This window comes from Xyrauchen texanus, chromosome 31, assembly GCF_025860055.1.
Source record: "Xyrauchen texanus isolate HMW12.3.18 chromosome 31, RBS_HiC_50CHRs, whole genome shotgun sequence".
NCBI classification, from domain to species: domain Eukaryota; kingdom Metazoa; phylum Chordata; class Actinopteri; order Cypriniformes; family Catostomidae; genus Xyrauchen; species Xyrauchen texanus.
The window spans coordinates 35303426-35317906 of NC_068306.1; the positions used below are offsets into that span (position 1 = coordinate 35303426).

General features: G+C 35.6%; 1 protein-coding gene across 1 annotated transcript in view; it reads left to right on the plus strand.

The window, feature by feature from the left end:
- The first annotated feature begins 250 nt into the window (after positions 1-250).
- Positions 251-14481, plus strand: part of LOC127625445 (protein NipSnap homolog 2-like) — a 30823-nt gene continuing 16592 nt past the window's right edge. The window contains exons 1-8 of the mRNA XM_052100743.1: positions 251-389; positions 1667-1800; positions 1961-2006; positions 3103-3197; positions 5643-5713; positions 9256-9396; positions 9893-9924; positions 10442-10536. Coding sequence (XP_051956703.1) covers positions 253-389; positions 1667-1800; positions 1961-2006; positions 3103-3197; positions 5643-5713; positions 9256-9396; positions 9893-9924; positions 10442-10536 — 751 coding nt within the window. The 5' untranslated portion in view covers positions 251-252. The remainder of the gene's footprint in view (positions 390-1666; positions 1801-1960; positions 2007-3102; positions 3198-5642; positions 5714-9255; positions 9397-9892; positions 9925-10441; positions 10537-14481) is intronic.

Consider the following 14481-nt stretch of genomic DNA (forward strand, 5'->3'; position numbering starts at 1 on the left):
TGTAAAGTCTGGGTAAAGGAGAAGCTCAAAACATTGAAATGATGGCTTTCAAAATTCAAAAATGGATTTCAAAAATAACTATACACTCCTCAGTTTTCAATATAGAGCCTCATATACTGTATCAATTTGTAGTAAAATTTTGATGGGCACTTTGTACAAGGTTTTAAAGCAACAAAAAATATTTGGGAGCTATTTTTATTTCTGATATGCAGTCAATGGTCTCCCTCTAGCGGCACGAGAAGAATGCACCGCATGTGTGTCGACACAGAACAACATTCGCTCAACATTCACAACATGGCGACGCGAGTCCTTCAGACACTGGGCAGCGGCCTGACACAGCATGCCAGAAAAGAGTTTCGGCCGAACCAGCACCTGCGATTCGCTGTCAGGTCAGATGACATTTTGACAGGACAAACTGACAAAACTACTGCTGGGCGCGAGCCCCATTTGTTTACCTACACGACCAGACAGTGAATAACGCGTTGCTTGTAGCCAGCAGGCTAAATACAGCTCTTGATTTGTTATTCGTGCCACATACATACACCTTTGGCATTATAAATCAACTTTTTTTTTGAATTTTTAATAAATTGAGTTGGTCTTGATTGCATTTCTTTGTGTATTCTCAGGGAAAGTGCATAGAAGCATATAGGTGCACCTGTAAATTTTAACGGAACAATATTTCGCTGGAAGTTACAGCAGTTTGAAAGTGACGTGCATTGGTCACTCACTATCGGATTGAATAGAGGGGTCAAGGTCAACATGAAAGCATTAGTGTGCCATAATTATTGAATGTCTAAAATTATTTTTTTATTATTATGCAATATTGCAATACGAGAAATAATTTTGCCTGCCCATCAAAACTGATTTTTAGATAAATATTATTTTGTTGCTGTTTTCTTTTTCTCTTAACTATATCTAAAAAGGATGCTACCTAATAAAGATTCTCTATGTTCTTTTTGTGGTGCTTTGGATAAATCTACTCAGTTTATCCTACAGATTTTTTTTTTTATTTTTGAGACTGTTAAAGGTGCATTCAGTAACTTTTATGTATGTTGTCTTGGACTTACACTGACACCTAGTGGTGTGGATGCTGAATCCTTTAAAGCAAATAGTTTCAGTTACTGATCACATTGTAAAAATTCACTATTCACAGTCAACCATGATTCATTTAATCCATGAGTGAAAGTGTCCAGGGAGATGAAGCGAGTAGTATTTGGTGTTTCAAAATTACTATCAATTACTTTAGGAGTAAAACATTTTTTAGTGTACCTTTAACTGTTGTCTGCACACTCATGTTACAGCCAACAGCTTCAGAGATATATTTTATATACATTTATTTATTTTATATGTATTTAAATATTTTTATTTGAAAAATATAAAAAAATTGCGAACTTTTTTAATTTACCTTTTATCTTTTTTGTACTTTTCGAGTTTTTCCACAGTTTTTATTTCTGTACCCCCTGACACTTTTAAATTAAATAATAATAATTCAAAACAAGACTTGTAGAGTAGCTAGTAGTGTTATAGTATGTATCACATAACTAGTTAAACTGACATGCTAGATTGAAATAGAAAGGTGTGTTGTTTTCATATTTGTAATTATGCTCTGGAATAATAATTATGATGTGTTAAATTAATGGACGTTTATTTTTCTTTGTTTTGTTAGGAGTGCATTTACAAACAAAAGTGGTGAAGAGGGCTGGATCAAGTCTCTTTTTGTACGAAAAGTGGATCCAAGAAAGGACGCCCACTCTCATCTGCTTGCTAAGAAAGAAGACAACAACCTCTACAAAATTCAGTGTATGTTTTTAATCCCACATTCCTATTTGTATTTTTTTTAAATGTAGAGAGATGACATTGCCGAATAAAAAAAAAATGTTTCCGTAAAATTCAGATTACGGTCAGTAGAAGCACAGTCTGTTGCCATCTGAATGACCCATAACTTGCCTTTCTTTTACAGTTCACAATGTCAAGCCAGAGTGCCTTGATGATTATAACAAACTCTGGTAAGTTCATATCGGATGGCATTGCTTCGTATGTATTTGTAAACTAATTGTTTATAAATTCATCCTTGAATGTGAACGGCTGAGTTTAATTGAATAACTTAATATTAGGGTTGTCAATCAATTACAATTTTAAATGGAATTATTTACATGACCTGCTGATTAATTAATCAAATTAATCACATATCAAATATTTGCTGAGAAAGACCTCCAAATGAAGATATTTCAATATGAATAATACATAATATTTAAAATAAATATAAGTATATACTGTATATAATGATTCAAATGTATTTTATTATAGTGGTGGCAGACGAGTACAGCATTGATTAGACAATACAAAAAAATGGCTTTAGAAGTCAATGTATCATTTGTTTTAATCCCATATCAATGAACATAATCTACAGTCGACAGCAATCTATTTTGCATTGAGTTCTGTTTCATTCTGTTTCTGTTCTCACAAGACGTTCTCATAGGACGTGTTCTTGCATTCCGTCTGCGCTATTTTTAGCTAATTGTTGTATATGAACATACTTCAGACAGACATTTTCCAAGTGTCTAACTGGTTTTCAGTGCCATATACACCACGGTGGTAACTAGGCTTGGGAACGATACCTTTTTCATACTTTGATATTCAGACAATTTTTCAGATGATTGTCGAACGATATCTGCATTTTTTATAACTGCAAATCATTATCAAAGGATTACTCTAGCCATCACTGGATGATATATTGTGCATATCTTTCATGTAGCCTACACAATGTATCTTTTTGTGGTTTGATAGAATAAATGAAATCTATTCAAGTCTACATACTGAGAAATTGCATAATAAATGTATACATTTCTAATTGTTCAGTTTGCGGAGTTACACCAGTTTCATACTCTAACCTGCAAACTCATCAATGTTACTTAGTTTATTCTTGAAGAAGTACAAAAACTTTTGTACATTTTGTGTGTATGCTCCTATTTGAGCGGATCTCATTCTGTGGCTGTGCTACTTGTGAGGTTTATTGAGGTGCGCTGACTGCCCCCTGCTGTTGAGGCTCATAATTATCGTTGTTAATTGGGTTTAAAAAGACATCTGTGTTTGCACATACAGTGAGAATGTTCTGCCATCCATACATGCTGATTCCAACTACCCCTGTGAGCTGGTGGGCACCTGGAACACATGGTATGGAGAACAGGACCAGGCAGGTGAGAAGTGACCCGACACTCACCACTAGGGTTGCAATGGTATGAGATTTTCACTGTATGATAACCATCTCAGAAAATATCACAGTTTCACGGTATCACAGTATACGGTATTACACAATTATTATTAGCAGTTACAATGACATTTAAAGGAGTGAAAACGGAAAGGTTTTTTTTTTTTTTTTTGGTTGAACAAACGCTTTATTATGATTGAAACTTGAAACCATTTCTTTCATGGATGTGTAAAAAAGTCTCCCTTTTGAAAATAAATAGAATAAGAAAGCTAACAGAATTATAATAATAAACTGAATTATAAACATGATAAAAATATCATGTAACTATAACATGTTATATAACTAAAGCATGTTAGTTTACATGTTATCATAGCATGTTAAATGAACTACTAAATGAAAAATAACATCAGCTGTGTGAGCTTTTGAAGTAATGTCCTATGATTATTAACAGTTAACATAGACTGCTCCTGTCTGTACCTTTAACTCAGTGCTTCTCAACTGGTTTTGCTTCAGGACAGATTTTACATTGGACATCAAGTGGCGACCTGACATAGTAAAATGTAACCTTTATTTAAATCTATAGAAAGTTTTCTCTCCCCCTTTTAAAAATTTAAGAGCATATTATCTTATATGAGCCCATTATTATCCCAATGTGTTTCCTAATTTCAAACACAATTCAAACAGAACATACATACATATTACACAGGAGGAAAGGCTCCTCATTACCATGGTTAGGTCAGTGTAGCTAGTCTTGAATAATAGTAATAATAATAAATTATAGTATTTATGAAAAAATAAGTACTAGCTGAAACACATCTTGAAACTTTAACTAAAACTGCCACTGTTGATATAAAATGAGGTCTAATAGATTCTACCTTTAGATTATTTCATATGAAACTATTAGATTTTGTCAAAATATAACAGTTACTTTTACTCATGTAACATAGTGAAACAATTTTGTAAAGGTGATTATGTGTAATAATTGTATTTTTTTGCACATAACACAGTGTTGCTCTTCCTCCTCAGTTCTTTTTTGGCATGTCAGGACTGCTACTGTTTGAGAGGTTCGACTTGATTTCCTCTGTAATGCTTTAAACTAGAGAAGTCTCACTAGAATTGAAATTGGTCACATCAGTTTTGAGGTCTGAGCTCCGCATGTCTGGTCATTGCACGTGCCATAAAGAAGAGTAGACCATGATCGCGAGCTGGTTCCGTTACACTCGTGTGAAAGTGCAGATGAGAAGCCTTTAGCTGATTGCGAGATTATCATTAATTCTCCTCCGCAGTCCTAAATAGACTATCATTTGGACGGATGCCGAAATATCTTTAATGTGAGAACCATGACATTGTTCTTTCCCTGCTGTCCGCAACACAGTCCAAATAGAACTGCGACCCACTTTTGGGTGTGACCCACCATTTGAGAAACAATACTTAAGATAAGCAAATGTACATGGTATGATAACCATACATTTTCATACCAGGGTATACCGTGAAACCGGTATACCGTGAAACAACCCTACTCACCACTTATTCATGTTATTTGATACACTGCACCTGATCAGATAATTCTCATAGAATGTCTCATAGAATGAATGTTACTATAACTACATTTTTACAAACTGACTGACTGTGCCAAATTCTAAGTTTCGTTGCAGTTTCCTGGTGAAATTAACACTAGAGGCGCTACAACATCTGTGCGTTTTATTCACTTTCACAAATCACTACTAGAATGGCCGAATATGAGTTTTCGCTCTATAACTCGCATGCTGCAGTGATATCAAAACACCTTTACTGTAACGCATCATTTGAAAAACTACATTTTACCATTGCATTACGGACTCACCTACATTTACACACCAATGCGATTAGCTTGCGCAGTAGTTCACCTGATAGAACTTTGGAATTTAGACTCGGAAATCAAGACCAGTCAAGAACGCATGCAAGCTGACATTTGAGAAGAGAGTGTCATTGAAGCGACACAAAATGACATGGTTGCTTCCGAAAAGTTTCTTTTCCGATGAGAATCTACTGGAGTATTGTGTGTTCGAGCAGTTTTATGCTAATTGTTTTTTTATTTTATCTTTAAATAATCTCGAGAAAAGCATGTTATGGATAAAACCGTGTCAGCACAAATTCCCAAATAAACATGGAAAACATCAGCAAGGACACCTACATTTGCTCCAAAGTAATTTAAAGCTAGCAACATAACATTAATTAATTTACATATTGATTCAGGTCTTAGTACCGGTGATAGTAAATAAAGAGTTCACATCAAAATGAGTGTGTTATGAGACGTTATGAGCAGTTCTGTTTACTTAGACAAAGAGGGTGGAGCTTAACAAAAGACCAATCATATAGATTTTTTTTTGTGTGTGTGTGTGAGTATTCTGATTATGAAGATTAGTTTTTATATCTCTGTGTGTCTGTCCATCAGTACATCTTTGGAGATATCGAGGAGGATACCCGGCCCTGACTGATGTCATGAACAAACTCAAGAAGAATAAGGTGCGTTCATGAGTGAGTGCGTTAATCTGCACTAGCTGCATTATATAATTGGCTTAGATTTAGGGTTAGGATTAGCTCAAGGATCTACATTAAACTTAAGCTTGGACTAAAGGTCAGTTTGGATGGATGTCCTTCACCTAATAATCTTTGACAAAAAAAAGCCTCATGGAATCATGGACACCTGTTTCACAATTTTGTGATGTGAGGGTTTTTTATTACTGCCAGAGGAGGCGACAAAAATGAAGTGGCTTTCATGGCCTGATCATACCATCACAAGAGAAAAATATTGTTTAGCGTTCATTTTATGACACTCAGACATGCAAACAATGCTAAGGAGAGTTGGACTCTAGAGCACAATGGTGCCTGCCCACTTTTTCCTTTTGCATGGTAACAGCGACTTCTCTGATTGGTGGAACTGTCTTCAGGATTATTGGTAGTGTAGTGCTTCACCGGGACTTTTGCTTCATTAAAATGAAGTTGAAATCACACTTGTGGATTCTACAGATACATATAAGCGCAACTTCAAATGCAAGGACTCTGTAATTCACTGCAACCCTAGCTGTTGCGAGGCATTCTTGAATGTCTTATTGGGGACCCATGTGGAACCATTTCACATAAAGAAGACAATGTTCGTTATCATTACTGTGATTCTGTTTTGAAATTTGTGTACCACTAAAGATGTCTGCATCCAACGGTGTTAGCGAGGGCAGGTACAGCACACAACATATTATTACCTCACTGCTCGCTAAGAGAATGTATGACGATGGACGAGCGGAGGGAATCACACAGCGGCTTTGCAGAATGATTGGAAAAATACTTGATGTCTATAAATATTTTTGATGAGAGGGTTTTCATGAAGGTACTTATATATTTGACATATATTACCATAATTTAATGATTTACATAAATCCTAATCATTTAACATAATGGGGCAGATTCACTTAGAAGGAATTGTGGCCACTAATCGCGCAGTTTTTTTTGCATGCGCTCTCTGCGCTGGCTTAGCACCCAATTCATAAACAAAAATGTGAATTTTTGAAACATGCTGAGCGCAATTTGCATGTGCAATTATGATCTTGCAGTCCGATTCTGAGCTCAGTATAGTGGAGGAGACCTCCGCATTTGACACCCTGCTGGGACTGTACAGCATCACTTTAATCCAGACACCTGCATCATCTCTTAAACATGCAGAACGTGCGCTTGACGACACCATGCATCTGAATATCTGCCAGGTTATAATGCTCTTCTCCAGAATTTGATGATTATGTGATTAATTACAGATATTTTTTTCATTTGCCGGTAAAAGAGCAATCTAAATTGCACCAGGCAACTTTTGTGAATGAAGCGCAATCTACTATTAGCCGAATTTACATAGAAAGGAGGCATGTATGCACAGAAAGGAATGACAATCACATTCAAATACACAAGACACAGTGCAATTTCTCTGCTGATTTCGCCTACTAAAATTGCGGGTGGTTATGGAATAAGACATAGGGTTTTGAGCTGAAATACCATGCGCAAAAGTGGTGCAACTGTTTAGTGAATCTGCCCCATTATGTTTTACAGTAAGTCATTTTTCTGAGAGGCAATGTTGACATTTTTTAAGTTTGCATTAGAATGTTTGGTCAGACAAAAATCAAACTTTGTATAACTAAAGCTTTTATTGAAGAAAAATATGCATCTTGAGTTTCAAGCAGGTCACCACTTAAAGTGTATTATTGTTATTAGGGCTGTGATAATTCAGTGCAACTAATTATATTTAAAAAATAACGCGTTTAAAAAAAAATTACGCAATGATTCATGTCCCTGGACTGTAATAAGGAATATTCCTCCATCGGAGCAAGTCCAATACTACACTTACTAAAAGTAGACCGAGAGTATCAGAATTACGTGATAGTTTAACGCGCTTACATATAAAATGCCATATTTTACAGCCTTCTAAACAACCCTAATGCCGCAAAATATGCTGTAGTAGTACCGTATCTCAAAACACTAAGAAACTAATAATAATGAGATACTTTCTCAATATTATGACTTACAAAAAACTTTTTTTTTATCAACTGTGGTGCAAACCAGCTTCAATAGGCATTCAACTGTATTCAATTTTAAAAAGCATGACTAAACATTCATATGTGATAAGTTATCACATTGGTAATATGCCAATGTAATAATGTTTTTTTTAACTGTTTCATAAAGTAAAAATAACAATGTGATAACCCATTATTTGAATAGTACATCTTATTATAATTTCCTCTGTACAGTTTTCTTAGTTCAAAATGTAACCTCAAAAAAAATATAAAAGATAAACACTTAGAATCTAAGTGCAGGTTATTTCTGCAAAAGTGTGCTGGTGATTTTAAAGGATATATATGCATATTTGTTTATTATTTTGTATTATTACTATATATATATATATATATATATATATATATATATATATATATATATATATATATAGTGAGCTAAATTTATAATGATTGGTAATGAATTGCTGCTTTTTACCCCAACAATTAATCTACATGTAAATCTACATCTAAGTCTTGGAAAACTACATGGAAAACACTGTAGAAAGCGCTGCTTTTGTACAAAAAAATAACTGCGTTTTTTTTTACGGCATCATATGCCAAGCCAAGCAGCGTAAAAAGCGGCGCTTTTCACATACACTAAACGCCGTTCAATACAGCGTTTATACAATTTTGCAGCATTTTTTATGTGTTTGGAATTACAACGATGTATTTTACGGCGTTTGGGTTCTTTAGAAAGCCATAAAATACGGCATTTTAGATGTAGACGCATTAAAACTATCGCCGATATTCTGAAAATCTTGGTTTGCCATACAGCACAGTATGAGGACACGTTGTTGCTTTAAACGCAACTCCCAACTAAAACCGTTAGCATCCGTCTGATGCATGTGTACGTTGATGCGTCCTCAGAAAAGCCCTTATGATAAATCTACCTTGGACAGATAGATGAACTCAATTTCAAAATGGATTGCTTTGGCCTGTAGGCCAAGGATAGGCTTTTATTCAATGATATGGAAATAAACAATATACTGTATTGCCTAATCATGCTGTACTTGTCTGTCACAGTAATGCAATGTATTTTAATTATCCGAATTATTGCATTTATAGTATATATTATATAATTATTTATACATTTTCTAATCAATCTATTTTGAATTTCATTTTTTGAGGGGCCTTTTTCAACAAATATTCATATATGCTATTAATTCGATTAATTCATTGGCATATCATGTAATACATTTTATTACAAAAATGTATCTATTGACAGCCCTAATTGTTATTGTTAACGATTAATACATTGTATTTATTAACGTTAATGATTGTCGATTAAAGAAATGTCTTAAAATTTGCAATCCTGGTAGGTCTGTCTAGAAATCATTATACATTATCACTAAAAATCTATTTCTCTGTGCAGAAAATGAATGGCATTCTGTTACACTTTATTGGAAAACACTACAGCCTCTTGTGATTTGTGTCTGGAAATGATGGACATTGATGGCTGCTGATGTGTCTGTTCAGGAGTTTTCGGAGTATAGAGAAAAGCGTGGTAAGATGTTGCTGTCACGTCGAAACCAACTGCTGCTGGAGTTCAGCTTCTGGAACGAGCCGGTGCCCAGAGAAGGGCCAAATATATACGAGCTGAGGTCCTATCAACTCCGGGTGTGTATCAACTCAAGCTGATGAGTAATGTTTTGAACAAAAACTAGTAATATTATTTCATGTTATAGGAATGGTTCACCCAGAAATGATAATTCCCTCATCATTTACTTATGGGGCGGTCACACTAGGCTTTGAGCACTCTACATTTTCATCTCATTTGATTCTTTTCTCTTTTAATTTTTTTATTTGGAATTTGATGATTGAAAACCAAAAGATAAAATTACTCTTGCCCATTTCGTCATGTTTGGGACACATCCCGCTCTGTATTTTCACAATCCTCCATGTTTCTTTGTCACCCTCTTGTGTAAATAACATGAAGCAGTCCATTGATCAATTAGTCCATTGGTATTAACTGTACAAAAAAAAAAAATCTACCAGTTGACACATTTCTACTGAGTGTATATAGTGCTATATTGGCCCAAATCAGGGCTATTTCCTTATGGATGAAAAGATTGGATTTTATTTGACTGATTTTAACTATTTTTCCTCTCCTTAGCCTGGAACCATGATCGAGTGGGGAAATTACTGGTGAGACAGCTTTTTTCTTTTAGATTAAATACAAATTGAATGTTCTGTACTCTACTGATATGGTGGCTATTTTTATGCTACACATATGAAGTGATGTTTTCATTGCCTCTTACAGATTTTAGTTGCTGATTTATGAGAAAGCATGGTAACATTCCTTGAATTTCACGCTCTAAAATATATAAACCAAATATGGGACAATAAAGGCGATGAATATACAATCGCATTTGGTCTTTTATGCCTGGCTTAATTTCACTGCTGCATCAAACAATGTACATATCAAAGAATCTGCATGTTTCTTTTTAAACATTGATTGGATACGTCTTGCAAATGTTTACAGTTGGTAATTTGATTAGATTGAATGAAAAAATATATATAGCATGAAGGAATTCAGAGTATCAATAAAACAGGCCTCTTCCACACAGTCAGTATTGGCCTATATGGAGAATTATGTAGAAACAAGATGGAGAAAGTAGATGCAGAATTTGCAGAATGCTGAAGTTTCGCATTGCATTGATAGGGCTCGAGCCATTGAGTTCCGCCAGCAGAACCAGGAAGCTGTTGGAGGATTCTTCTCTCAGATTGGAGACCTGTACATGGTGCATCACCTCTGGGGTGGGTGAACTTTTTTGTAAATGACTTGCATAGGATCCCATTGCAACTGTTATATTGATATTTTGCCATCCATTTTTTAGTTTATCACCATGGAGTGACACTCTGGAAGTAGTCATGAAATCAGAAACACTTTTGTTGACAAAATGTGATCACAAGTGATCACAGGAGACGTTTTTGAATTAGCTTGTCTGCATTAGAAACAAGAGCATACAGTATATTGTGGGTCCGTGTACCTAACCTGTTAGTTTTCTCGTTTTTAACCAATACACCGTTCATTTATCACATTTCCATAATCTCTCTTTATTACATCACAACAATTTATGTTGCATCTGCTTGATTTTCAATTTAAAAGGAAATAGCCAAAAACAAGAAAACTATGTTTATAACTTGAATATTTGTTTTGCACATGTGGACAGGCCTGACACTCCAATTTGCACTGATTGGCCAACACGCACAATCATATGTTCTTCAACCCCGTTTGTAGAAAATAAGAGTTCACAAAGTTCAAGTTTGCTGCTGGTTTTTGCAGATAGATTTTAATAATTTTAATGAAGAAAATTAATATTTCTTAGAAAAACTTCTGACAACTGCATGTTTATTGCAATCCCATCACTTGGCAATGGACACTTAGATACAACAACCAATGACCTCACCAACTCGCTTTTGTTACTGCACAGTGGCGGTGCTTTTTTATTTTTAAAAGGAAAATTATGAATTGGGAAGCTGTGCACAGACTGTTAAATAGACGAGTATCTAGTCATTATTGTTGTTATTATTAATGATATTTAAATCAACCCAATAATTGCAGGGGAAACATTGTTCATTGGATGTGCATAATCCTCGCAGGACATCGTCATGGTTTTGAGGAGTATAAAGGGCACAATAGGACCATGGGATTTTTTAGAGGGTAGGGGCTCAGCCCTCATAGTTCGTGTATTGTATTATTATTATTATTTATCTTTCGATTTTTTTTGTTTACATTCGTAATTACACCTTTTGCTTTCCAGTCTTTATTCAGCAATTGCAAGTTCATTGTTGGGTCAAAGAGCCATGCAAAGTTCCATTGAATTCAATTCCATTGAATTCATGAAATAAAATGCAACCAAACGCGCCCGGTTCATGATTTACTTTTGCTGCCATGGAGTTGCATTTTGCTTGGTTTATTAAAAAATAAATAAATTGTTACATCTATTTGAACCTTAAAGGGCACCTATTATGGAATTTTGAAAATGACCTTTCATGTAGTGTGTAACATAGGTTTAAGTGAACAAAAACATCCTGCAAAGTTTTATATATGAAAGTTCACCGTAAAAAAAGTTATTGTCTCTCAAAAGTAGGAGTCGACTCTGAGTCAATGTAATGAATCGCTTTTCCAACGAGTCATTTTCCTTTTCGTTGTGACGTCAAGACGAAAAATGATCAAATTGTCCGCGCCCACTCATTGCGCGCGCAGACACCAGGGAAAACTTGAAAACATCATATCGACAACAAGACGCTGTGTTCTGAAGTGCATATCAAAAGCGACCTTTTTTTCACTGCCCAGGGACGAGCATGTGAAGAATCAGTGGCTAGAGTTTATATTTACAACTATACCACACAAGTATAGCCCGAACCTTGTGCTGTGTTCGCCTCATTTTAATGACGATTGCTTTACGAACATGAATGCTTTCAAGTGTGGATTCGCGAGCCGGTTGATACTGAAGGAAAGTTCAGTACCAAGTTTATTGGGATCAGCTTCCTCCTCCGAATCACAACCTGTAAGTATTATTAATAATTGTTGCTTTTATGTGTTTTTTAGCATGCTTATTAAGTATTTGTGTGTGTTGTGTAAGTTACGCTCAGCGCAGCTTCTAGGTCTCCAATATAAATTTTTTTGAAATATGTGAAATGTTTGTCGATGTTATTGGAGTTGTCATAAAGAATAGAGCAATAACTTGTAGCAATGCAGTGCTTTACCAATATGTTTATGCGTTGGGCTAACGCAAACAATAACTGATTGGGTGTTAACATAAATCAACTCAAATTCCTTCTCTGATTTTGATATTTTTACTACAAAGTGGTGATGGGCGTTCCGTTTCCGACAATCTCTGCACAGAGTATACCAATCACAACTGACTGGGTCATCTGACCAATCACCGCAGATTAGCGTCACGCAAAGGAGGGGTTTGGAAAAGTGAGTCGTTGAACAAATCATTTGGGAGTCGGTGAGCAAATCGGGTAAACATAAATGCATATTATAAGACAAAAAAAGTGTTTTTTTCATTGCATGCATGTAAAACTGTTGTTGGGGACTCCCAAAACAATATTAGGAACATTTTAAATGCCATAATAGGTGCCCTTTAAAACGGCCCCTTCACACTCAAAGCTTGATTCCTTAGTGTACCGGTAATTAATTTATTGATCATCTGAGTAATTGATCATCTTATTTTATAAAAATGTTTTATCCCCTTTTCTCCCAATTTGGAATGCCCAATTCCCACTACTTAGTAGGTCCTCGGTGGTGTGGTTACTCACCTCAATCCGGGTGGCAGAGGACAAGTCTCAGTTACTTCCGCTTTTGTGACTATCAATCCGAGCATCTTATCACATGGCTCGCTGTGCATGACACCGCAGAGACTCACAGCATGTGGAGGCTCATGCTACTTTCCGCGATTCACAAACAGCTTACCACGAGCGAGAACCCCTGGACGCGACCACGAGGAGGTTACAGCATGTGACTCTACCCTCCCTAGCAACTGGGCCAATTTGGTTGCTTAGGAGACCTGGCTGGAGTCAATCACCACACCCTGGATTCGAACTCGTGACTCCAGGATGTAGTCAGCATCAATACTCGCTGAGCTACCCAGGCCCTTGATCATCTGTTTTATTAAAAAATAAAATTATAAAAAAAGTTAATGTAATACACCAAAAATGTATTAAATGTGTTTCCCGTTAATCCAACCTCATCTTGGAGAATCGTGTTTCTGGTAGGCTACATCAAGCCACAAAATCCATGGCACTCACATGGAGTATAGGCCTAATATCAATAAGGACGTCTATTATAATGTGGTAATAATAATACAAAAAAAAAAAATAACATTATGACTAGAAGCTTTAATCATGTACAACAATTACTTTACCTAATTACCATAAAGTTTTAAACAAATTCACTCTCCATTAATAATATTTTACTGCATTATGGTTGAACGCTTAGTAAAGGTACAGTTGAATTCAGAAGTTTACATACACCTTAGCCAAATACATTTAAACTCAGTTTTTCACAATTCCTGACATTTAATCGTAGAAAACATTCCCTGTCTTAGGTCAGTTAGGAACAATATTTTATTTTAAGAATGTGAAATGTCAGAATAATAGTAGAGAGAATTATGTATTTCAGCTTTTATTTCTTTCATCACATTCCCAATGGGTCAGAAGTGTACATACACTTTGTTAATATTTTGTAGCATTGCCTTTAAATTGTTTAACTTTGGTAAAAACATTTTGGGTAGCCTTCCACAATCTTCTCACAATAAGTTGCTGGAATTTTGTCCCATTTCACCAGACATAACTGGTGTAACTGAGTCAGGTTTGTAGGCCTCCTTGCTCACACACGGTTTTTCAGTTCTGCCCACAAATTGTCTATCGGATTGAAGTCAGGACTTTGTGATGGCAATGCAAATACCTTGACTTTGTTGCCCTTAAGCTATTTTGCCACAACTTTGGAGGTATGCTTGGGGTCATTGTCAATTTGGAAGACCCATTTTCTGCCGAGCTTTAACATTCTGGCTGTCTTGAGATGTTTCTTCAATATATCCACATAATTTTCCTTCCTCATGATGCCATCTATTTTGTGAAGTGCACCAGTCCTTCCTGCAGCAAAGCACCCACACAACATGATGTTGCCACCCCCATGCTTCACGTTTGGGATGGTGTTCTTCAGCTTGCAAGCCTCTCCCTTTTTCCTCC